Source organism: Thermobia domestica, chromosome 2 (genome assembly GCF_964235325.1).
Source record: "Thermobia domestica chromosome 2, izTheDome1.hap1.1, whole genome shotgun sequence".
Lineage (NCBI taxonomy): Eukaryota > Metazoa > Arthropoda > Insecta > Zygentoma > Lepismatidae > Thermobia > Thermobia domestica.
In genome coordinates, this window is record NC_137455.1 from 123,916,185 (window position 1) to 123,941,990 (window position 25,806).

The 25,806-nt window shown below is 37.3% G+C and overlaps 1 protein-coding gene across 12 annotated transcripts in view; it reads left to right on the forward strand.

Annotated features, from left to right (window-relative positions):
* The window catches only part of LOC145675292 (zinc finger MYM-type protein 1-like), a 259,607-nt gene that overhangs the window by 88,393 nt on the left and 145,408 nt on the right, over positions 1–25,806 (forward strand). The window contains exons 1-2 of one of the 12 annotated variants that reach the window (XM_081745703.1): positions 18,982–19,266; positions 22,875–23,125. The exons of 8 other annotated variants lie outside the window; for them this stretch is intronic. In XM_081745703.1, the coding sequence (XP_081601829.1) occupies positions 19,026–19,266; positions 22,875–23,125 (492 nt within the window). In that variant the 5' untranslated portion in view covers positions 18,982–19,025. Of the gene's footprint in view, positions 1–18,981; positions 19,267–22,874; positions 23,126–25,806 lie in introns of those variants that run through there. 3 more of the 12 variants (XM_081745690.1, XM_081745685.1, XM_081745711.1) reach the window with 3 other exon arrangements.

Below are 25,806 nucleotides of genomic sequence, written 5' to 3' on the forward strand. Positions count from 1 at the left end.
AATATTTTCAGAAGTTTCGTCCAGTTGACTCGGTCGAAAGCTTTTCGCCCGTCGATAAAGCACAAACACAACTCTTCCTTTACATCAATAATTCTTTCTGATATAATTCTCATCAATCCAATAGTATCTCTGGTGCCTTTTCCTTTCCGGAATCCAAATCGATCTTCTAACCTCTCACTATCTTACCTTCCAGCCGCATATTCAGTATGCGCGCAATGATCTTCCGAGTATGGGAAATCAGGTTAATGGTTCTGTGATCGCTGCACTTCTTTCCTTGGTTTTTCTTGGGCAATGCAATCATTGTAACATCAAGAAAATCCTTTAGCCATTCTCCACGCAGGTAGAGCTTGTTAATAAGTGAAGTCAGTACTTTCATTGCGTTGTCTCCTAATCCCTTGAGCAAATCTACTGGTATGTTGTCTTCTCCAGTGGCCTTTCTCCTTGGCATGTCTTTGATTACTTCTACTACTTCATTTTTCAATATACTGGGTCCTTTTTCATCATCCACCTCTTCCTCTTCTTTGATCGCAATATCTTTGGGGTGGTTCTTCTGATCATACATCTTTTATGTATGAAGAATACATCTTTTATGTATTCCTCCCAAATTCTAAGGATTCTTTTATGGTCAGTGGTTACATTACCTTGTTGATCTTCGATGCCGAACGTTCGTATATTTTTTTTTAAGCTTTCCCTCCTAATTCTTGTGCTTTCTGGTACATCAGATCATATCTGCCGCGCCGTTGAAGTTCCATTATTTCTTCACATATCTGTTCCATGTACTTTTCTTTGGCTTTGTCTGTCTCTCTTCTCAATTCATTAATTCCTTGATGTCCGTGTTTTTCGCTCTTCTGCGTTCTTCCATCTTCTTAAGCAGTTATCCGTGGTTTTCTCGGTGCTCTTTCCATCCTGCCAATCTTATTGTGGAGTGTGTCAAGTAGAATCTGTTTAAGTTTTCGCCAACTATTCTCTATATTGTCAACCACATTGCCCATCGCATAGAATTTTTCTTGAATTTCTTCTTGAATGTTCTTGAATTTCTTCTGAACATCATCGTCGATATTTCTTAGTCGCTCCAAGTTCCATTTTCGATTTCTCTTCCCATTTTTCTTGATCGACTTTAACCAAGTTTGCACTTCCGCCACCAGTAGATCGTGATCCGAATCAATGTCCGCTCCTGGAAATGTCTTCACGTCTCGTACACTATTCCTGAAACGTTGCTTCACAAGAATGTAATCGATTTGGCAGCGTTTCGTATCTCCTGGACTTTTCCACGTGTACAGCTTGGTTTTTCTTTTCTTAAACCACGTGTTCATGACCACCAGATCATGTTGCCTACAGAAATCGATAAGCATTTGACCTCGTTCGTTTCTTCTACCTAGCCCAAATGGTCCACTACCTTATTCTGAGCTCCTTTCCTACTACGCTGTTGAAGTCTCCCATTACTACGGCGTTGACCTTACCTCTTCCTTCCTGATGCAATATGTCACTAATCTGATTATACAGTACTTTTACTTCATTATCATCATGGCCGGTTGTTGGCATATACACTTGTATTATCACAATATCCACTGGGTTTGCATTTAGTTTTACAAACATCAAGCGGTCACTGCAGTATTGCACTTTGGTTACACTTCTTGCTACTTCGTTCTTCATTGCTATCGCGACACCATTCTCGCCCTTATCTCCACCCGAATAGCATATTCTGTAATTTCCCGATATTATCTCATCTTTCCCTGGCCATCTCACTTCACTCAAGCCCACTATGTCCACTTTGCATTTGCCCATTTCCACTTTTAAATTTTCAAGTTTTCCCTCACGTCGTAGAGTCCGTACTTTCCAGGTTCCTATGCTGAAATTAAAGTTATTATTATTTTCTCCTCTGATGATTCTTCCCGGAGCAGTCCCCACCCGTAGATATGAACGGGGGACTATTTTACCTCAGGAAGAACCATCATATTTATTTATTCTCCTCCTTCGTCCCTTTTGGGAAAAAGAGAATGTGGTAGTATTCCCATTTCCTTTCCACATCTACATGCCCTTGACCATCTAGTGGTTCATCCGCCTTTTAGGACAGTTTCCCCTCCTAAGGACAAGGTGCCCTGACCTCCACCCGCTCATCCGCCCTCCGAGAAGGCCGTTGGCACTTGGTAAAAGCTGACTCCTTATCCCGGGAGTCGGTCGGTCCCCACCTACGTTAGCCCTCAAAGACGTTGCCCACTTTCTCCTGCGAGAAGGTGTAGGTTGGGATTTTCCCTTCGTATAGGATGAGACCCGAAGGCTTTTCTCAAACCTCTCCAGTACTTACTCTATTACTCGAAACATAACTATGTACTTAAAATCTAGTAGTCGAAATACCAGTATCTGTCCTTTCGAATGAGACATTGAACATATCTTTAATATACTTCATTCATTACCTACACATAATAAGCACTTTATGCTTCTTATAAGTGTAAAGTAACTATGTGGTATTGTTTTAAATGATTGAATACTGAACTATAACTGGTGATTTTAATATTACAAATCAAGCTTTTTATGTTCGTCCTCTTGTTTCGCCTTACAAGTACTGGAAAACATTGAGTAATATATTGCTCACTCGTCATGGAGAGTTGTATTCTATGTAAGAAGATGTTCACAGCAGATGAAAGACCCACTTGTTTATCTCAGATGGAATGCCAAGGAATTCAGAAAGTGAATGAATTATGAGCAGCTGCACGGACAGCGAAATCTGGAGAAAAAGTACATCAATAATCCTGAAGGAAGTATGTGAATTCCAGGCAAATCGGGAAGGATACGCAATCAAAAATATTGTCCGATGAAGTGACATCTTCAAGTATTCTGCGTTCAAAATCGCCTGCATTTGATTTTGCTCTTAACTGTTTGTTTCGTGGTGATCCTGGTAGGTATGACGGTTAAGTGGAAGGATCACTGTCTAATTCCAGTAAAAACTAATATATTTCAAGAAACAGTATTTGAATTATGTGAAGAACGCAATGATGATTGGGCCATGACTGTAAAAAAAAGTCGTATTGAATATGCCAGAGATTTGTTGCGAAAGGCACAGTGTACCACACTACTTGCAGTGTAAATTTTAGAACAGGAGAGGCGATTCCAGGAAAGACGAGGAAGCAGATGTCTTCTGGTGAATACGAACCGAAGAAATAAGGCAGGCCCATGCAGACTGAAAGAAGAGATGCTTTCTTGCGAGGAGTTGAGTATTTGGAGATGAATAATGATGTTGAGGTTACAATATGTGATTTAGTTAAGGTTATGGAGCAGAAGCTGTGCTATTCAAAAGAGCAAACGTACTCTGTCACACATGAAAGCTAAACTATTGGCAGTTATTTGGGGGAAAGAATCACTATAATTGAAATAAATGGTAAAGTATATGTCGGTAATAGTAAAGTTTCTATCGAAGACACATCTGCTAGAGTCCTTCAAGACTTTTATGAGAATATCAGAAAAATATTGTAGAGGAGCAGTTGAGAGTAGTGATAACTGTAGCAAAGTTAATAAAAGGTGCAATAAAGTCCATGGAAACATCAAAATAGTACTACCCTTCCCCTAACGGTACAATCTTGAAAGCCCTTTGTTATTTTTGCCTGAGGTGTTAAGAGTATTTCTAAAAGAGATCGCTACAGGTAAAACCAAAGTCATTTTGTTCGGTCAGTGTATAATGCAGTTAGCTCGACCAAAAGTGGTGCAGGTTCCAGTACAGGTTGGTTTGGGCGTGCAAATGCACCATCATTTTGGTTTCCGGTTTCTATTGAACACCCTACACCGACACAGATATTTAATTTCGTATTCTGAGGTGCAGTATCTTTTCTGATCTCCTCATAAAAGTCTTGAAGGATTCTGGCATATCTCTTTGATAGTAACTTTACTATTTACCTACATCTACTTGACCATTTATTTCAGTTATAGTGATTCTTTCCCCTAAATAACTCCAATAGTTTAGCTTTCATATGTCTGACAGAGTACGCTTGCTCTTCTGAATAACAGAGCTCACGCTCCATAACATTTACTAAATCACCTATGTTAACAACCTCATCATCGTTCATCTCCAAATACTCAACTCCTCGCAAGAAAGCATCTTTTCTTTCAGTTGTATAGTGAGAGGTGGTATGCGATCCTTGATGGGAAAGCCAGCTGAATAAGGTGAGCGCTTGTGTGAAAATGGAAACAAGTCCACCGAGATGCTTACTTGTATTTTGAGCGTGTGAGACTCTCAGAACACAAGTAGTCACCTTGAGTTGCCACTATTCTTGATGTAGACTGTAAGGTCTCCCTCTATTTTTAGACAGTGGTCTTCTTCCACGACTGGAAAGATCATCTATCTTCGTGGGTCCCATGAACTATGATGAATGAATAATTGCGATAGAGACTAAAAATTCTTGAGACTCTTGAATGAAATTTTAATATTTATAATAATCAAAATAGTCCCTATGTAAATCTATTCTAAAGCTGTTAATAAAAAAAAATTACCCGATTTAAAGATTTACGTAGGTGTCATAGTTCATGCGGTCTACCTTGAGGGATTTTAACGTTGTGACTCATATGCTACGAGTGTAGTAGCGTGTCCACCTAAAGTTGGGAACGGAGTCAAAGGCTGCCAACAGATTACTCATTTACAGGGCGGTAATATTTACAGTCATCTGCTTAGAAACCACCGACCGACATCTGCTTGAAATAGAAAATATGATCACACACTGTATGCATATTGTACTCACCCCTCTTCGGGTCAACATACCAGGACATCAGAATGTACTTAAGAAATAAAAGGAATTCCAAAGTAGGTGTGATTGGTTAAATTTTAATTTCACTTAAAAACAAAAACTTTCATATATCACACGGCACACTTTAACTTACACTTCTTCATGCAAATGAAAAAAAAACGATAAATTTTTGTATTTTTTTTTTTTCAAAATGACAAATGTCTGTGGCCACACTTTATCTATATTAACGATGAATTGTCCTACTTGTGTATGGTGTCCTCTTCTTGGTGTTGTCTTCTTAAGACATGTACTCTTCCGTTTTGTACATGCACTTCCTTCTTCCCATTAGGAAGGTTTCTTGTCGACTATTTGCTGCACATCTCCCTCGATGATATATTGCTTAGAAAGTAACTTCTAAGCTAGAGTATTGTTCTAATAGTAGATTTACAGCTTGTATGACACAGACTGATGACATGTTATCACTGTGATGATATGAGTGGTAAACAAGTCCCACACAATTATACGGTCGAATTCACAACACTTATGATTAACATTTTCTGTGTTGAACGGCTTAAAAAAAAAAAAAAAACTCATTTGTGTAAGTTCCGTAATAGTTACACCATTGTCAGAGAAAGTAATAAAAATTGAATAATAAGAGTTCACTGATCTGTCAGAGAGAAGTTTTGAAGAGTACTGTTCATTGTGTGTATATCGGTTGCACTGAACACCTTCATTTATTAATATATAATTGTTCTTGTAAAATTTATATTATAGGATAGTTTGGTGTATCACGATCACCCCCTGACTATCTCACGATTTAAAAAAATGAAGCTAGAAATCGACTATCTTACTCTCGGGCTCAATACTGGTATTTGTACCAATGATCTAACATGATGCTTAAGTCGATAGGGTGATATATAGCAGATATCCTCCTCATATATATATATATATATATATATATATATATATATATATATATATATATATATATATATATATATATATATATACTAGCAGCGTTCACCCCGCTTCGCTGCGGTCACCCCGGAACGCAATAAACTTTGTTACTTAGATAATTTTTACTTTTTCGCTTTCAAATTGCAGTAAATGTTAACATTATAGCGCCTGTCATTTATGTTAACCCGCCGAGTGACACGGTCATGCGGGTTGCATATAAATACGTTTATTTTTATACCTATGATGAACTAACAAAGGATTTGTACGTTATGGACACTTGAATGGTCAATTATCTCAAGACACTGGTAATTAAAAATTAAAGTGATATGATAAAAACCATCTAGGGTCCAAATCCTAATAACCCCCCAAAAATGAAAGAAATTGGTTCAGCCGTATTAGCGTGATGAGCTAACAAAGGATTTGTGCGTTCTCTTTTATATAATACTAGCAGCGTTCACCCCGCTTCGCTGCGGTCACCCCGGAACGCAATAAACTTTGTTACTTAGATAATTTTTACTTTTTCGCTTTCAAATTGCAGTAAATGTTAACATTATAGCGCCTGTCATTTATGTTAACCCGCCGAGTGACACGGTCATGCGGGTTGCATGTAAATACGTTTATTTTTATACCTATGATGAACTAACAAAGGATTTGTACGTTATGGACACTTGAATGGTCAATTATCTCAAGACACTGGTAATTAAAAATTAAAGTGATATGATAAAAACCATCTAGGGTCCAAATCCTAATAACCCCCCAAAAATGAAAGAAATTGGTTCAGCCGTATTAGCGTGATGAGCTAACAAAGGATTTGTGCGTTCTCTTTTATATAATAGACTAGCAGCGTTCACCCCGCTTCGCTGCGGTCACCCCGGAACGCAATAAACTTTGTTACTTAGATAATTTTTACTTTTTCGCTTTCAAGTGATATGATAAAAACCATAGATTGCAGTAAATGTTAACATTATATCGCCTGTCATTTATGTTAACCCGCCCCGCTTCGCTGCGGTCACCCCGGAACGCAATAAACTTTGTTACTTAGATAATTTTTACTTTTTCGCTTTCAAGTGATATGATAAAAACCATAGTAGATTCCAGTAAATGTTAACATTATATCGCCTGTCATTTATGTTAACCCGCCGAGTGACACGGTCATGCGGGTTGCATATAAATACGTTTATTTTTATACCTATGATGAACTAACAAAGGATTTGTACGTTATGGACACTTGAATGGTCAATTATCTCAAGACACTGGTAATTAAAAATTAAAGTGATATGATAAAAACCATCTAGGGTCCAAATCCTAATAACCCCCCAAAAATGAAAGAAATTGGTTCAGCCGTATTAGCGTGATGAGCTAACAAAGGATTTGTGCGTTCTCTTTTATATAATATATATATATATATATATATATATATATATATATATATATATATATATATATATATATATATATATATATATATATATATATTGTAAAAATTAAAGTTGTACGGAGTTTACCTTGGTAGTTCCGTATCTCGGACCGAAGTATCTTATGACCGCCCCGTCAACCGTAGTTATTCAGTTGCTAGGAGCTCCAAAAAGGTAGACTCCCTTTCTACGTGCAGTTTTCTGTATGGGCCAACGGTTTTGCCCTGACAATAATTTCGGCTCTCTTAAATGAGGTCATGACTTTGAACGTTAATATCTTTTTTTTACATGATATGTAATGAGAGTTTTGAATGTCTCACCACATAGATAATATTTTCTGAACAAACTATTATCTTTTGACACACTAACAATGCTTTATAATATACATACGACATTAAAAAAAAAAAAACATAATTAAAAACTTTCATTTCAACTTCCCCACTCCACAAATGACAAACTTGACAGGTGGAGACACCTATGCGAGGAAACAGGCAGGTCGCCCAGCAGTAAAAAACACAAGGGATGTAAACAATACACAAGTTATTTAGGCTACACTCATCCCTGCTTAGCCATTACCGTATAAACATTATAACATTTACAAAGTATATTTAACAAGAGAACTATAGTATACTGTATAAATCTATTTACATTGTCATGTGGAGAAGTACTACACTTTTCCATAATATTGGTGCATTGACCAAAGAGGAACATCTTCCATTTGCAGACGAACATCGCTCGCACGGCTCCAAGAATTGTCTGTAAATAGTACTTTTAAATTTCACAATTAAGGGATATAAGACTTTCGGACATAGGACATACTGTTCTGAGAAAACCTAATTGCTATTTCGATGTATCCGAGAACCTTTGTAGTTTCAATTATATTAAATAAACAACTTAGCCAAATCATATTTTCAAATTTTGTATCACCACGCTTCAAGATGGCGAGGTAGGACAACAGGGGCTGGCGAAGCAAGAGGTATAAAGTGAGAAAAAACATCATGAGAAAAGAAAATCACGAGTTAACTGTTCGCTGAAAATGACACTAGAATGTTACTAAAATACAAAAGAAATGTTCTCGTCTTCCTGACGCTGAACACAAGTGTATCTAACGGGTAGTTAACCACATTAGAGTTGAAGTAGTAACATTGTCCTATCGTATGTGATATGCTTTTACAGGGTTAGCCAAATTACGGTTATATTTATGTAACTAAAAGTGAAAGCATATTTTTTAGTAGTAATAGTGTTAGTATCCATTACCTTATTTGAGAGTAGATTGAGAGGAAGATGTAATTATTATTGTTAATCATTTATTGCAAAATATTTAATGTGACAAATTGCAGACTTTCAATAATAAACAAGAATATGTTAAATAAGAGAGATGTGAAGTGCACTACTTTTTAACTTAGTCTGCATGATTAACAAGTATTTTAAAGTTTTAAAAATAATATTAATTAAAAATTAAGGTAAGCCTTAGGAAATACCAATTAAGATATAATTTTCAATAATAATAATAATATAATAATAATAATAATAATAATAATAATAAACCCAAGGTAATAACTTACAAATTGAGTAACGATTTCTTAAGATCTCTCATGTCTCTAAATAACAAATGTTCAGTGAAACTAATTTTTTAAAAAAGCGTCCATGTATGTGTCCACTTAAGCCATAGTTTCTCAAGCCTCAAGAGAGTGAGCGATTAAGTAAATTGAGTTTGTGTAATTTTTAAAACTATTTCTATAATTTTATTTTTTTTGAAAATATTTTTTACCTTGATAAAATCCAAGAGCTTAACTACGTCAAAGTTTATGTCCTTAAATTCATTGTTCACTCTTGCAAAAATAATTTTGTTTTTTTACCTGAATACCTACTAAAGAAACAGTTTGGATTTATATACATACATAATAAAAAGTTTTTTAAATATTCCAACTAAATAAAAAACTGTAATTTACTAATTAAACATTACACATAGGTAGCTTGAAATAATACCATCTCTGGACCTGAGTGCCATGTTTAGATGGAAGCAGCTGTACTGTCCTCTCTGATTTCCAGGAGTATTTTGCTGGAGGCTGAGAGTTTGGTTAGCAGATGATTTTGAAACTTTCAAAAGAGAGAGAGAGAGAGAGAGAAATACACTCGTTTCTTTGGCGAATCTTTGGAATATTTTACAAACGTAACTGATATGTTAGGCGCTTATAATATGTAGAATGTTGGGTTTAATACTCTTATTTACATGAATAACATGCTTAAATGACGTAATATTAATAATATATAATTTGGATTTTGATATGCAAACTTTTTGATAGCTAATTTGCCTATCAAAATTCAAATTAAGTATGACATGGTATATACACAGTCTGCACGGGCCTGCCTTATTTCTTCGGATCGTATTCACCTTACATCTGCTTCCTCGTCTTTCCTGGAATCCCCTCTCCTGTTTTAAAATTTACACTGCAAGTAGTGTGGTACACGGTGCCTTTCGTAAACAAATCTGACATATTCAATACAACTTTTTACAGTCGAAATATAGTCGAATAATCCTCTTTACGGTCTTTGAGTTTATTATAATAATATATTCATACCTGGGGATCTCGAAAGTTAGAAATATGAAACTTGATGTTTGAACTGAAATTTGGTACGCTTGCAGATATATGAGATGTAAGACCGTAGGCCGAGAAAACACGGCAGTTTCTGCGTGAAGTTCCGAGATAATCGAAGGCTAGTTATCAAATACATATTTTATCGTATTCTGATTATATATACTGTACCAGAAGTTTCCGTTCTCCTCATGGAAAGATAAGATGTAATGAATATAAAACCTGAAATTTAAATTGTCACACTCGGCACTTTATGTATAACTAAAGGGTAATAGGGTCATTTGCCCAAGTGTCTATTTCCTCAAACATTCAATCTTATTAATAAAAAATCACAGTAAAATTTTTGTCTAACTTGTAGCAACCCTGCATATATTTTATCATATATGAACATCTCAACCTCCTGTTCTGGCCATTAGCCAAGATTTTCGCGCCTGTCATGGATTTCCAGTTCATGATCAATAGCAAGATAAGATATTTGAGGAAATGTCCAACATTCTAACGGTTGGGCAAAACCAACTTGAGCAACTGACCCGATCCCGAGCCTACAGTCATGTCCCAATCATCGTTGCGTTCTTTACGTAATTCAAATACTGTTTCTTGAAAAGTGTTAGTTTTTACTGGAATTAGACAGTGATCCTCCCACTTAACCGTCATACCTACCAGGCTCATCACGAAACAGTTATGAGCAAACAAAATCAAATGCAGGCGAATCTGAACATAGAATACTTGAAGATATCACTTCATCGGATAATATTTTTGATTGTGTATCCTTCCCGATTTGTCTGGAATTCATATACTTCCTTCAGGATTCTTGATGTACTTTTTCTCCAGGTTTGGCTTTCAGTGCAGCTACTCATAATTCACTCACTTTCTGAATTCCTTGGGATTCCTTCTGAGATAAACAAGTGGGTCTTTCATCTGCTGTGAACACCTTACATGGAATACAACTCTCCATGACGAGTGAGCTTATATTACTCAATGTTTTCTAGTGCTTGTAAGGCTAAACAACAAGAGGACGAACATAAAAAGCTTGATTTGTCATATTAAAATCACCAGTTATAGTTCAGTATTCAACCATTTAAAACAATACCACAGAGTTACATTTACACTTAGAAGAAGCATAAAGTGCTTATTATGTGTAGATAATGAATAAAGTATATTAAAGGTATGTTCAATGTCTCATTCGAAAGGACATAAACTAATGAACAACTTTTATAAGGGGTGTTGAGCCTGTAATTTTGTTAAAAAGTCACATAATTACTCCGTTTGTTATTATGTGTGCCGTAAATGACCACCAACGGCGGCCATATTGGATTTAACGGCCTTTCAGACTGAATATTCTTCAGGGCTTTTTTAGGTTTGCTTAGAATGTGCTCAGCATCATTTTGACGCACGTTTCACTTTTATTGCAATTTGTTCAAGTTAAAGTGACTTCTTTTTCGTACTTTGACTTTAATATATAGGGTATTGTATGAGTTCTTTACTTTATATATATATATATATATATATATATATATATATATATATATATATATATATATATATATATATATAATATACACCGACACATTGAGGTATGCATCCTACTGTTTCATTATTGTGATTGATTTACATTCTCTTGTACTTCGTTAAAATTATGACCACGGAAGGAATAGACTAGGCTTCCTCAATATATTTATGTATTTTAACGACTCCCTATTATCACACCTTCTTACCTACGACCAGGGGCGGATTAAAGGAGGGGCGAGGGGAGCGACCCCCCCAAGAGGCCTCTAAAATATTAAAATTACACACACTGCCGCTTGTAGCTTACCGCCACAAGAACAAAAGTTTGGGATCGTTCTTGCGTTATTTCAAAAGAGGATTAATTCTTTAAATTCTGTTTAAAAATAGTCTCTATCCGGCATGACGCGTTTACGCTAACGATAACTCGAGTCATAATAATATTTGATAAATCTCAGGAAGAAGGACGGTGTTACTTGAGGCTAGAACATCTGGAAAACTATCCATGGCTGGTTCTTTCCCATAAGGAGAGGGATCTTTTTTGTAAATAGTGCTCACTTTTTGCAACGGGTTTTTGGGGGGCTATCGAAGAAACGTGCCCCTCCAAACTCTTGGGACTAAACCTTTGAAGAAATTCGCTACTTTCTACGGTATTTTAGAAACTAACAACAAGGCACAATATCACATTAACGCTCTTGAGGCCGGAAAAGCGTTTCTGAAAAACTACTGGGAACCAGTGAAATCAGTCGAGAATCAAATCAACTCGTCAAGAAGACAAGTCATCCAAAATCGCGACAAACTGAAATTAATGTTGCGGAATATGATATTCCTGGGACAATGCTTGTGCGGATAATTGGACCTCAGATGGTGACGGTGCAGAAACTAAGTTCAACGAGGGCAATTTTCGAGAATTGCTCAAATTTAGAATGGCTTGTAGTGACGATCTCTTAAAGAATCACTGGAAGAAAGCATCGAAAAGGACCATTTTTGCCAATAAAACCACACAAAATGCCCTCATAGAGGGTTGTGGATGAGAAATCACGTCTGTAAAATTGTCAATCGAGTGCGAGAGGATCAGTTTTATTCTATTATGTTTGATGAGACTGCGGTCGTTTAGCACACATCTCAGTTGTCTTTGATTCTAAGGTACGAACACATGGGTGAAATAAGAGAAGACTGCTTTGGTTTCATTGATCCTCCCCCAGCAGAGCTGAAAGGTGAGGACATTCGTTTGAACTCGGAATCCGAAGACGCAGAACCGCCCGAATTCTCACTGACTGGAGGGAAAATTGGAGAAATTGTTCTATCTTTGCTACGAGATTTCTCACTCGACCCGAAAAACTGCGTTGGTATTGATACAGATGGTTGCGCCATCACAAACTCTCAAAGTCGCCGGGCAGTGCAGGAGATCCAGAAGGAGGCTTCAAATGCGCTGAACTGTTCATATTGTAGTCACAGCCTCAACTTGTCCATCTTCAGGTCGTCGTCAGTGCAGTGCGTGAGGAACTGTCTGGGAACAACGGAAGAGATAATTGCGTTTTTCACCACATCTCAAAACGTAATACTGTCCTTAAGCTTACGGTTAGTGGCCAGTTGGAGACATTGTGTGAAACGAGATGGGTTGAACGGAATGACGCGGTATTACAATTTCACATGAAATTTCAATAAATAAGTGAGGCTCTACAGTGTGTTGCAAGTGGTCCGAGTTAGATACAGCAGCTAAAGCATGGGCACTTTCTTTTGCCATGCACGACAGCGAGTTTATCGTAACTATTACGTTTCTTCAGGGTGTTCTCACGATAACCCTCCCCTCAATCGACTTCTGCAGAAGACAAATTTAGACATGAACGCAACGTCAGATGCCATTCAGGACACTATCGCAGCATTAAACAAGAAACGTTCAAACAGTAAAGAATTCAAGGCAACTTTCGAAGCAATATCCAGAGTGGCTACTAGTGTCGACGTGCAGATCCAAACTCCGTATCTCACTCAAAGACAAACACATCGTACGACCTTCAGAGCAGATGACACGACATTTACTATTGAAGAACTATCTACATTCCGTTTATAGAGTCGGTTGTAGAGGTCCTCAAAACTCTTCTTGCGCAGGAAGTTTTCAATGTATACGGACTCAACATTTTATTGCCAACACGCGCAACTGACTAAACTTTGAGTAACAACTTCCGCATTCTAACAGAAAGATTTTACAAAACTATCGGAACTCAAGAGAAAATGCTGTTTTTCCTCTTTAGTTCTGAATTTGCAATTTGATGAAATCTGCACTTCTAAATGGAAGAGAATTAAAGAACTCAATCACGCACTGCGTTGGAGGCCTTGCCCACCAGCGATGATCTTCACGTGACTATTCGAAAACTGCTGCGCATACTTGTAACCCTGTGGTACGGATTCCACGTTAATCAGTAGGTCTCATATAGCCTCGCTGCTGAAAGGGACGTATAACTCAACATCAACTCAACTTATAACCCTGCATTCGAGCGTGTCCAGTGCAGAACGATCTTAATCCACATTGCACCAACTGAAAACGTGGTTGCGATCTCGTTCTGGCGAAAAGCGGCTGAAGGAACTAGCACTTTTAAATGTCATAGGGACATTGTCGTAGATCGCGACAATATTATATCGACAGATACGCCTTGGGTGGTATTCGCCGAAAAGCGTGTTTTGAGTGTAACTTCTAAGTTCATTTGTCCTTTTGTTTAATTCATTTTACTAAAATACAGAAACATTATGAGCGTTCTAAAATATGTTTAACCTGATATTTTTTCTAGCGAAATATTTAGTAAAGCGTAGCCACGACCAGGTCTGTAGACAGAATATCGTTTTGGGGGAGGGGCATTGTGGTGAAAATTCCGTAGCAATTATATTTTTTACCCTCTTTTCCTGCATCTGTTTTACCTTTCTTTTTGGGGGGGATTTCGGGGAACATATTCCACTCCACAACAAAGAGCCCCCCTCCCAAGACGTTTGGCTTAATCCGTCAATACCTACGACCCTCACAATTAATTTCTAGTTTATAATTTTATTATTATTATTATTATTATTATTATTATTATTATTATTATTATTATTATTATTATTGCTATTCATCGCTTACAGGTGTAAGTTCTATTTGTATTTTTCTTGTATTTCAATCAGCAGATTTTAACGAGTTTTATTCCTCTTTTATTCCAATTGTTTGTTAACGATTCTTGTAGTTCCTCAATATGCTATTTTTATTTGTAGGGAACAAGCCTACAAATAAAAATACGTCTATTAAAAGAAGTTCAAAATATTTTTCTGCTACTAGACCCTAATTAGTCGTGCATTTACCTTTATCTCCCTTCGTACCCTCATATCGGGCCGCGGTGGCTCAGTGGTAAGCCGGTGGCAATAGCCAAGTGGTCTGAGGCGTTCTTTGGATCATGAGGCGCAATCCACTGAGGGTTCGAATCCTTCTGAAGAGCATGGTCGGATTTTTAACTGTCCTGGACCTTTCTGTGTTCGTTTCCCTGTTGTGTTTGGATTACTCAGAAATTGCACGAACTGTCCATGGCGAACAGTATCCCGGTTGAATAAAAAGAAAAAAAAGAAAAAAGAGCGTTCACCTATGGTGCATGGGGTCCTTGGATCGATCCCAGCTCGCGCTAAGTGAGCTTTGTGGTGGACAAACATGCTGTGCATGTTAATCCAATGTTCTCAAGATTGCTGCCAGAGTGAATGTTACTGTACTGAGCTTTCGTTACCATACAGCGGTAACATCTTCATAGCTCTGAAGATGTTACCGCTGTATGGTAACGAAAGCTCAGCACAGCAACATTCACTCTGGCAGCAATCCCGATCACATTGGATTAATAGTAGACGCAAGTGTTTTCTAGGTTTTCCCATTTCCTCCTACTTCCTTCAATCCACCAATTAATTCATTTCTCATCATCACCGCCTCCTTTAGCCTAGCCGGTATAATCGTGGGACGTAAACTTAAGATCTATTTTTCCAACTCTGATATTCTCGCGAGTCTTGGTTGAGAAACCTCACAATAGCCAAAGTGGACAATTTATTATGAAAGAAAAAAAGATGTCCAACGTCTTTGTATTTTAGGCTAAATAAGGCAGATGATTGATGAAAATGAATTATTATAAAATCGCATGTACTTTTGTGCTTTCACTGGAAATCGAACCCAGAACTGTGCACCAAATGCACACGCGCTAGCTATTAGACGAGTGGGAAGGGCTATTTTATTATCGAATAATGTAGTAAGATATTCATGTGATTCAATACAAAAATACAAAACGCCTGGACTAAAGGGGTGATTATACCGTTAAGAGACAATGATAATGAGATATGGAGATTGAATATTATATTCTGTACATCAAATAAGTTTTTCGCCATGGTTATTTTTCTTTATTTAATAATAATAATAATAATAATAATAATAATAATAATAATAATAATAATAATAATAATAATAATTTTTAAATTACGTGTTCATTATATTGATAATTTCAAATTAAAATCAAATAACTATGAACAATCAAACAGAAGTACATCTTTCCCTGCGGGAGGAGAAATCTATTATAGGGCTATTTCTCTATTTTCTCTCTTGTAATTTATTTGGTAGGCCTATAGATAGAAATATACTCTCTCTCTCTCTGTGTGTGTGTGTGTGCGCGCTACTTCCAAGCATACTATCCCTCCCTCCTCCCCTCACTTTACCATAACATTCCTTGAATAAATTACCATAACAACAGTAACGTATCGGCGCTAGACTCGTAATAGCAGGGAGCAAGGCAAAAAGGCAAAAAAAATTTTGGGGAGGCGAGGCAACCATACTTGTTTTGCTTTCAATATTATTATTATATTCACAAGTTGTCCATAAAAAAATTGGGAGGCGAAGGGTGGGCGAGAAAAAGTTTCGGGGTGACAGTCGCCCCTTCTCACCCACCTGTAATGCCGCCACTGCATAACAAATATAGTGAGCAAAGGGCGATAGACCCTCACTACCCTTCTATCTTCTCGCAGAAAATGGATATTGGAAGCGATCAGTTCAATTTTTTTCGGTTTATAAACCTCTCTTGCTGTTCTCCTTCTTTTGACCTTCAAAGACGCTTCCAATCCATGTATTATTTCATGTACAAAGACATGAAGACAAGGAGTGAGAAAGAGACGACATGAAAAGGAAGAAAAGTTGACAAAATTTCCCGTTTGAGGGAAATTTCCCACCATCGGACAACACTGCACGAACTCCGAAGAGAAACTGAAGTAAAGTGGTTCGTTTTCTTTCTTTCCATTGCGTTCTTTCGTCAGCAGTCGTGTAGAGTGTCATAGTGTTAAATGTGGCGTGGCAACTTATCTCCGTTGATAGGTCGGGGAGGGGGTGTGTAGTGTGCTTGCAACCCTATTGGTTGACATTTTCTTGTAGTTTGAAAAAATAGTGTTGCAAAGTTGAGAACATTTCTCTGCGTTGACGGAGTGATAGGGATAGCGTAGGCGCTACATGATTATAAAGCAAGTTATAAAACTTATAAAGCAAGTTATTATTTCAGAACATAATATTTGGAGCATTACGTGTACATTAAGGAAACCTATTTGCAAATAGCCTTTAAGAATCGAAAAAGGACTCTTTGGATTATTTTCAACAAATATTTTAATTTCATAGAAATTTACTACATACAGTATGTAGAGACCTGCACAGGCCGGGCTTGGGAGGGCCGACTCTATTATTTGTTTGGGCCGGGCCGGGCTTGGGCGGGCCGACACTGAATTCTCTTCAGGTCGGGCCGGGCTGGGGTCGATTAATTGCAATTCTTTAATAATTATTGACATTCGTTAAACGATAATTAGAATAAAGGCAAACGTTGAAGAAGTGTGCCAGTAAAAATGTTACAAAATGAAACTTCGAAAATTTATCGGGCCCGGGCCGGGCTTGGGCCAAGAATTTTAAAAAACTTATCGGGCCGGGCCGGGATCGGGCCGAAAATCTCCAAAACTTTTCGGGCCCGGGCTGGGCCGGGCCTACGTACATTCGGGCTGGATTGGGCTCGGGCCGAAAAATTCGGCCCGTGCAGGTCTCTAACAGTATGAGGCGTTTCAAATAGTAAGGACAAACTCAATATCTGGTCAGCTTTTTTATGTACCCAAAGTATAAAAATCATAACAGAAATAATAATAATAATAATAATAATAATAATAACGACAACTTCTTGAAAGAAGATCGTTTTCTAGAGTTTTCCCAAGGTAACTCTGAGTTCACCGTTACTACCCGGAATTTTTTATATGTTCTAAAATACTGTACATTGAGCGTGTATTGAACACTAATATTTTATATATTTATTTAACAAACTTCCTGATAAAGCCTGAGACGCCAATTTATACTGAAAACTAAAACACTCTACAACAATATAAGATGAAGTTGGTCAGTGGCTGCATTGAAAAATATCATTTATTTGCTTGATGGAACTTGGAGGAAACCATCGAAGAAACCTCAGACAGGATAGTCTTCGGATTTGAACTGGGATCAACACATTAAGAAAAAAAGATCGCTAACCACTAGCCTACATTTTTGATTGATTTTTTTTATTTGATGTTTCGCGTCCCTTTCAGCAATAAGACAATGTGGGACATGTACCTACAGGTTAATGAGGAATCCGAACCCCATGAGCACCCGCCGCTAACCGCTTAGCCACGAGGGAGCTATTACCCTACATTTGTTCGAGAAGCATTTCTCTTTGAAAATCTCGGGTTTCCCTAAGCAGGTTTTCAAAAGGGAATTCGAAGGAACGAACGAAATCTCGTATAATTGTCACAGTTCTATTTTGAAATAAGGATCCGTATGCTCTGATATAAATATATAGGTCTGTACAGTATATTTGTGTTCCTTATTATTTTAAAGAAAAAAAAGTATTTTCATTGTGAATGAAGATTGTGGGTAATCCTTTATCATATAGAACATTGTTTCATTTTATCTTACAAAAACAATAAAACATATAGTGGAAGATACGTAGCTATGCAGAGAAACGAAACTCAAATCAACTTAAAATACTATGAACAGCATCTTTATTTAGACGTAACACAATCCTATTGTTCGCAAAATAATTTAATTGTTGTGTAATATCATGCACTTACTGAAAAAACTATTTCCAGAGAAGCAATATGCTCCATCATGGCTATATGCTTATCTTCCCACATTGTTTTAATAAATTATGGGTTGACTCCCGGTGGGAGCTTATGTTGTCAGTTAATCTGCCTCTACTCGTTTACCTTACCTTGCTAACACTTGCTTAGTTCGTCCTCTGGCAAGAAAACCAATTTGTTCAAGCATACAAAGTAAAAATCAAAGGTTATCTATGTATTAAGAGTTAAAAAAAGTTTTGGAATTAGTTTTATTCATAACTCACTGTAGAACACCCTCGTAGCTATGTGAATATCGTAACTCCGGTTCAAATCCCTGCAGGAGTTCATGCGGTTCAAATCCCAAGTTAACCATCCGAACGTTCCACATACTCTTGCTGTGGAAACGGACGCTAAACTCAAAAACAAAATCATATTATAACCAACTGTGTTTTATATTCATTATATATAGCGACCTCCTCATTGTTCAGCCGACAAAGGAAGGAATATATTTCTCGAGTACGACTCGACAATGAAAGGGAACGGAATAACATGGACACAAGAAAATTAAACATGTTTCTTTCTCCATTAATAGCACAACATAGTGCTTGTAACAACAGTAACTATTAGAGCTCATAAATTTGCAACACTGCTTTTAGTTCGCATATTTTCCGTCGATCATCTCATCTGCGGCTCGCATAAGTGCTGTTTCTTGTGTGTGTATACGTTTGCTATATGTAATGGCAAGTAAGAAAAGGCCTGTAATTCATTCCGAAGGAAGACAAATAATTTATAACGTAATTCAATTTTGTGACGAGGAGAAAAGAGTGGGTCACTGGCTTTTCCCAATAGATCAGGCTACGAATCGTGCTGCAGCAGCGGTTGGAAAAAGCGAAGCAACAATTCAGAGAATAAGAGCGGAAGGACGAAAAGCCGAAGTAAGCGGTGAAAAGTTATCAAGTCCGGGAAAATCAAGCAAAGGTAAGCCTTAAAATAAATAAATAAATAAATAAATAAATAAAAAAAAATCCAGTTAGCTGATATGGACAATTGTATCATAAAGAGAAAAGTGCACAAGTTTTATGTTTTCCGTAAAACTGTACCGACCTTATGATCAAGGGCGCCGATCCTGGGTGGACCGAGGGGACCCGGGCCCCCCAAAGCTCATGTGGGCCCCCTATTGTATTTATGAGTGTGCAGTTATTGATATAATTTGAGTGCAATTTGTCTTAAAATCTTCATATATACCTTCTGCATCTGAATGGGCCCCCCAAATTTACAGAGAAATCGGCGCCCTTGCTTATGATCATTCCTTCCTGTTGTTCAAGAAGCTATTGGGTTTACTGGAAGCAAGCCCTGTGTATTGCATCGTTACTGTTTCGTAGTATTATGTCTTCAATTGTCAATGCAGGTCCGTATTTATATATTGTGCGCCCCTGTATTCTAAATAATTTGCCGTCCCCCGAAAACGACCAATATTAGTCTTAAATTCAGTTTTCGGGGTCGCTGAGTTTAACAGTACATATCAGTTTTTATGATGTTCAAGTTCATCCTTACCCCTTTGGGTGGGAGTGGGAAAGGATGACTTTTTTAAAAATAATCAGATGAGCTACCTAAATAGTAACTACTCTAATTAGAGCAAATTAAACACATTAACAATTTTTTTTCCCGCTTGCTCGGGACTGCGGGTTGCTAGTTCTAAATAGGCCCTATTACTTTATTGAGAATATTTAAAATATATCCTCTGGGCCGCGGTGACTCAGTGGTAGAGCGTTCACCTCTGGTGCATGGGATCCTTGGTTCGATCTCAGCTCCCGCCAAGTGACAGTGGTGGACAAACCGTGTACGTGGGTTTTCTCAGGGTTCTCTCGTTTCCTCCCACTTTCTTCATTCCACCATTTCATTCGTCTTAATCATCACAGTCTCCTTTAGACTTGCCGGCATATGTGTGGGACGTAAAATTTAAATATTTCATTTAAAAAATCCAAAATTTTGCTGCTCTCTAAATTCTGCCACTCTGTGCTCGAGTACAGGCTAGCACTTACTGAAATACGGGCTTGGATCAATGTGTTAACGAATCAAAGTACAAGAGAATTTAAATCCATTATTATAATAAAGAAATAGCAGAATGCATATCTAAACGTGCAAAGGACCCATACATATACCTACATAGATCCTAGATCCTAGATAAAAGGCATATGTAATTTGTAAACAGTTTTAAAAAACAAAAATTCAGTTCTGTATGCACTACCAACACAATATTAAATGCGTGTGGGTTTACTTTTGGCACACCACTCGACATATTTGTTGAAAATTATATATACTAATTTCCTCCTTATTGTCTCCTAAATGATTTGCGCTGGGCGACATGAAAATATCTCACTTCTTGGCATAGATAAAATTTAAAGGGGACATCAAAAATAATTGTTGAAAAATTACAATTATTTTACGATTTGTGTGTGTTAATGTCGTTCGGATGTATTACATAATACTAGTGGAAAAGCACAAACCAACCTGTGCTAGGTGGCCACTGAATAGTACCCGTGTAGGGATGTTAAAACTCGAGTCGAGTTGAAGGAAATTTTTCGAGTCGAGTCGAGTTTAAATGTTTAAAACGTACATCAAATTTGTTTTAAACAAAATGAAGTGTTTAACACAAGTTTTAATTATTTGTTCTAAACAAAACAACCCTGGTTGATCGTCCTGGGGTTTCAAAATTTTGATTCTGTGTAACAAAGTACATCGAATATATACTTTGGAGTTCGGTGCACAGAACTTTATTTATTTATTTATTGTGCGTATGGCTGTGTGTAATCGTTGCTTTTGTCAACAAGGGCTTTTAAATGTGTCTGAGAGTTATTTATGTATAAATATGGAAACACTGTCAGATCCTCTATATAGAGGGTTTTTCCTTCCTGATAAGATCGTTAGGCATAATGGGAATTAGGCCAAATGAGAATTGGCATTTCACGTAAAATGGTGGATGTGATTATTATCTGTGATGGATAGCTAATAAAGTGTTAGGGAAAGTGGGAATTAGGCCAAATGAGTAAATCGTTACAGCAACTTTTCTCCACTTTTACTATTGCATTTCGAGTATAGGTTGTTCTTTTTTTAAAAAAACCTCTTTCACACTATGCGGCATTTGTCGCGTGCCGCATCTGGCACGGCGCCGTAATTATTTGATTATTACCATTAGTATATATGAGGCTTTTCATATTATCTGGTCACGGCGTTTCGCAGCGTGCGGCCGCCGTAAATATCACGGCGCCCTTCAGGACGCGGCGCCGTACACTGCGTGTTGATTACTATTGTCGCTTATGGTTCTCTTCAGACTAGACAGCGCGCGCCTGATAAATTCTGTATTGAAAGGTGCTAGAAAGAGTTGCTTTTGGCTATCTTAAGAAATGGATTCCATGGAAGAGATGGATATATACAGATATTAATTAGTTTGGTGCAGGAGAGGCCCATACTGTGGGACAAATCTTTGGATCATAGAAGTCCAAGAACGAAGCAACAGTTGCTTGTGGGAAGTTTGCACCAGATTGAATTCCAATTTTGAGAATTTGAGCGACAGTGAGAAAAACAAGCAATTTTCTTTCGATGAAGTGCAATGCGTGTTTTGTGTTGCATTTATTCTTTGCATAAATTAAGGAAAGTATATTATAGCATTTAGTTTAATCTTGTATTATTAGCACTTTTGAGAATGTGTTTTAGATCTAGTTTTGTTTTTTTCTAATTAAATTTGATATTGCATTACTTGGGATATATATTTTCAAAACCAAGTTACAATTTTATACAAATGTGTAAATGTGAAGATCAAACATTTTCGAAACAGAACTTCCAACTAGTTATCTCAGAGCTACGGCAAGTCTTTGTCGGTGAAATGGCATGTTTTAAGTGGGTATTTTTTCCTTAAAATTTGTCCTTTTATTTTCTGTAACATCTTATCAAAGGTTGCTATCGACATACCAAAATAATTTTTAAAAAACTTCGTTTCATCATTTTTTAAGTCACCAAATAGCACAAATGCATCAGCTACAGTTCTGTGAATGAACCCATTTTCTTCCTCTATGCCTTCGTCTTGTAGATTTTAAATAGAACAAGTACAGTAATCTATATGGTAAAAACGACAAATCATCTTTTCCGGCAAAAAAAGTTGCCGTGATGTTCACGAAAGTCGTATGTATCACGGCACGACTTGTGTACACACGACGCGGCGCCTTTACAGCATGGCATGTAGTGTGAAAGAGGCGAAACAGATACTTCAAGAAATAAAATACTATATTAAGAAAGAAAAATGTGAGGAAAACGTACTTCTGACAGTAAGTCCTTCAAAGTGTCAATTGCTGTTCTAACCAATACTGTTTCGAATACATCAAACAAATTTGGCACCAATGAAATTTCCCGTCCATTCTTTAAAACCCTTCCTCTCCAATGCACATTCTCTCCTTCGAACATTTTTTTTTTTTAATTTGTGCAAAAATTAACTACATATTTTTCCTTCAATATTTATCATTGAGAATTTAGTTTATTTACTTCGTAAGCAAAATGTAACTATTTTGCTTTATTTATTTATTTATTTTCAGCTAGGATATGTTCTGAGCACTTCGCTGAAGAAGCATATGAGAAATCTCTTCGACAAAAACTTTTGAATTACTCTCCTGTGAAATCTCGAACGTTGAAGATGGATGCTGTACCAACTGAAAAGTTGCCTTTAGAGGAGACAGGCAATGTGGAGGATGTTCAAAGTAGGGGTGATAGAAGAGTTAGGAGAGAAATAAAATGCATTGCGAACTTACTATTGAAAGAAACAACGTCTACCGCAGAATCTGAAATTGTGAGTGCATTTAATGGAAACAGGCAAGATATGGCTGTTTCTTTTTCTATTGTAAATATCTTCATTTGAATTCACTTAGCGTAAGCATAATTACATTACGTTCATATAATTAATATTTGTATTAAAATTTTCATTCCGTTGAAGATCACTACAAATACAAGCGAAGTTCGCGTGTGAGATACCAGTCCGTGTACCACTTACATGACGTCAATGCGCCAGAGTGACACATATTTAGCAACACATTACATCCACCTTGTTTTTCCACCATGGGACGAGGCTAAGAAAAGAAAAATCATTTAACGTTGCCAAATCGGTTATTTAATGCTATGATGCCATATCGTAGATTGATAACACGATACATTAAGTTACTGCGGTTATATATTGCACAATTCAATTACTGAAGAGTATTATAGTCTGTGTAGCGTATAAAATGCAATGTTAATAATATGAAAACTAACTAATAGATTCTAGAACTTAGACGTACGTAACTTCCTCTTTCTTATTAGCAGTTGAACACGTAGTTTTTGACGAAGACATTGGTAGACGCATTCGTATTCTATTATTCTTCCGCAAGGCTGATTCCCTCCATTATTGGTCCCCTCATTCAAATGATTAAGGAATAAGAATATCCCCATCAACAAATCACCTCTGCGAGAGTACTGACTCACTTGAACAGATTGATTGAGGGTGCAACGTTAAGAACACTGGTTCACTTGCGAGTTGAGTTGATTTTGAGTTTAGCGTCCCGTTCAGCAGCGAGGCTATATGAGACGTGGACCTACTGATTAACGTGGAATCCGAACCACATGAGCTCCCGCCGGGAATCGAACCCGGGTTTCCCACGCCAAAGGCGCGTACGCTAACCGCTTAGCCACGGAGGAGCTCTCACTTGCGAGTTATTTAAACAAAATATTACAGAGCATGTGATGTTTATTATTGAGAATTTGAAATTGTATATGAAGTGCAATGTAACCGCTATTTGCTTTTGCTTAGGATTGTTATTGTTCACGTCAACCATAGGTTGGTGGGGAGCATGGAAATTTTAAAACTTCTCTCCCTTGGGAGAGCTGTTTTATACTTTGATAAGGTCTCTTCTTCGTAACTGCATCTAGATATTCTGTCCTTTGTTTTCCTTTTCCTGCTTTTCCTTCTGCCTTTCCCTCTATCAGCACGGTGATCCAGAGTGCCAAATAAAATGGCCACGATGCGCCAACACCACATTTCAAATACTTCCAAAGTGTGCCTAAATTGTCTGACTTTGTATCTGAAAAGAAGAAAAAAAAGTGCGATGTCTCACATGATGGAGTTTGGGCTGATCAACCTGACATATTTCTCGACAGGTTTCATCTCACTCATATAAACAGATACTTTGCTTACTCCAATACTATGACCTGCCTTAGCACTGGTTAAAGTAATTTGATTGTTACGTTCGGTGTTTGAGGGAGGGAGCAAGCGCATATTAAAGGAAGATGCTTATGATTAATAGATCCATACTTCCGAAATGTGAACCATTTCAATTGTTAATAACTAAGCATATTTATTAGGCTACGTACTTTTCTGGCCTGTTTTAATTGGCTCCCTCTAAAACAAAATCTCGTAGATCAGCGATTACTTTAGCTATAACGTGTCTAGCCAGTGAAAAACTGGGATGTCTGGTATTCACGACTGGTAATCATGGCCCTCTTCTCACTCTAAAATTGTACCTGCTTTTCCGAGGATCTGGATAGCTAACTACGAAATACACTTACCTGAAGACCCTCTCCCCCAAATTATAACGAAATCTATGTAGTTGCTGTGGTACTCGTGTTTTTACCATTATTGCAATTCGCCGTAAGACATCTCTTCAACGTCTCATCTAATTTGCTATAACTTGCAGATCATTTCCTTTAAGTTTGGAGGCCTATAGGCACTACAATCTTCCTCTGATCAATTAGTTTAGGCATAAGAATGGTGCCTCTTAATATTATCCATCAATTTTAGTCCTCTTTTTCCTCACCTTTTACATTCCACGGCACTCCTGAAAGGACAACCTTGTTTCAAATAATGTTCTGATCATTTCTTTCTCTTCTTAACTACCTCTGTTATTACTCTTCCGTGGCGAATTTTCACTAACCCTCATTCATTGGATATTCATTCTATCAGCTATTAGGATTACATAGCTGATCTTACAAGAGCTGTTACTCCACATGGTAACTCTTTTCATTTTTTTTTCAATAGACAAATAGAGCGATTATGTCGGTCGGTTTTGTTAATGGAGTCAATTCGTTAACATCTTCAGAGGAACATACATTTCGCGTAACGTTAATATGCAAACCTAAAAACATTTAAGAGTCATGGGTTGCATAACATCTAGGTAAAATAGTTAAGATATGCTTGATCCTTATTATAACCCCAAGTCCATTGATTCTTAAATGTACGTTTTGCACGATCCTCTTTATTGTCTTTAGCAAAGTTTATTTTCTTCTACATCCCGATGGCAACACTCGGTCGAAAAAGTATAAAAGTTTTTTCAGGCTAGCCATCCTGAGTGAGGTTTTCCTCATTCACACCAGCCAAATGCCGGAATAGTACTTAACATAATGATCCTAGGTCGTTTCCTTCCTTCCCAATTCTTTGGGTAGTGTGATCGCGGAAGGACGTCATTCCTCGTATGTAACGAGCTAACGTGGTCATAGATACCG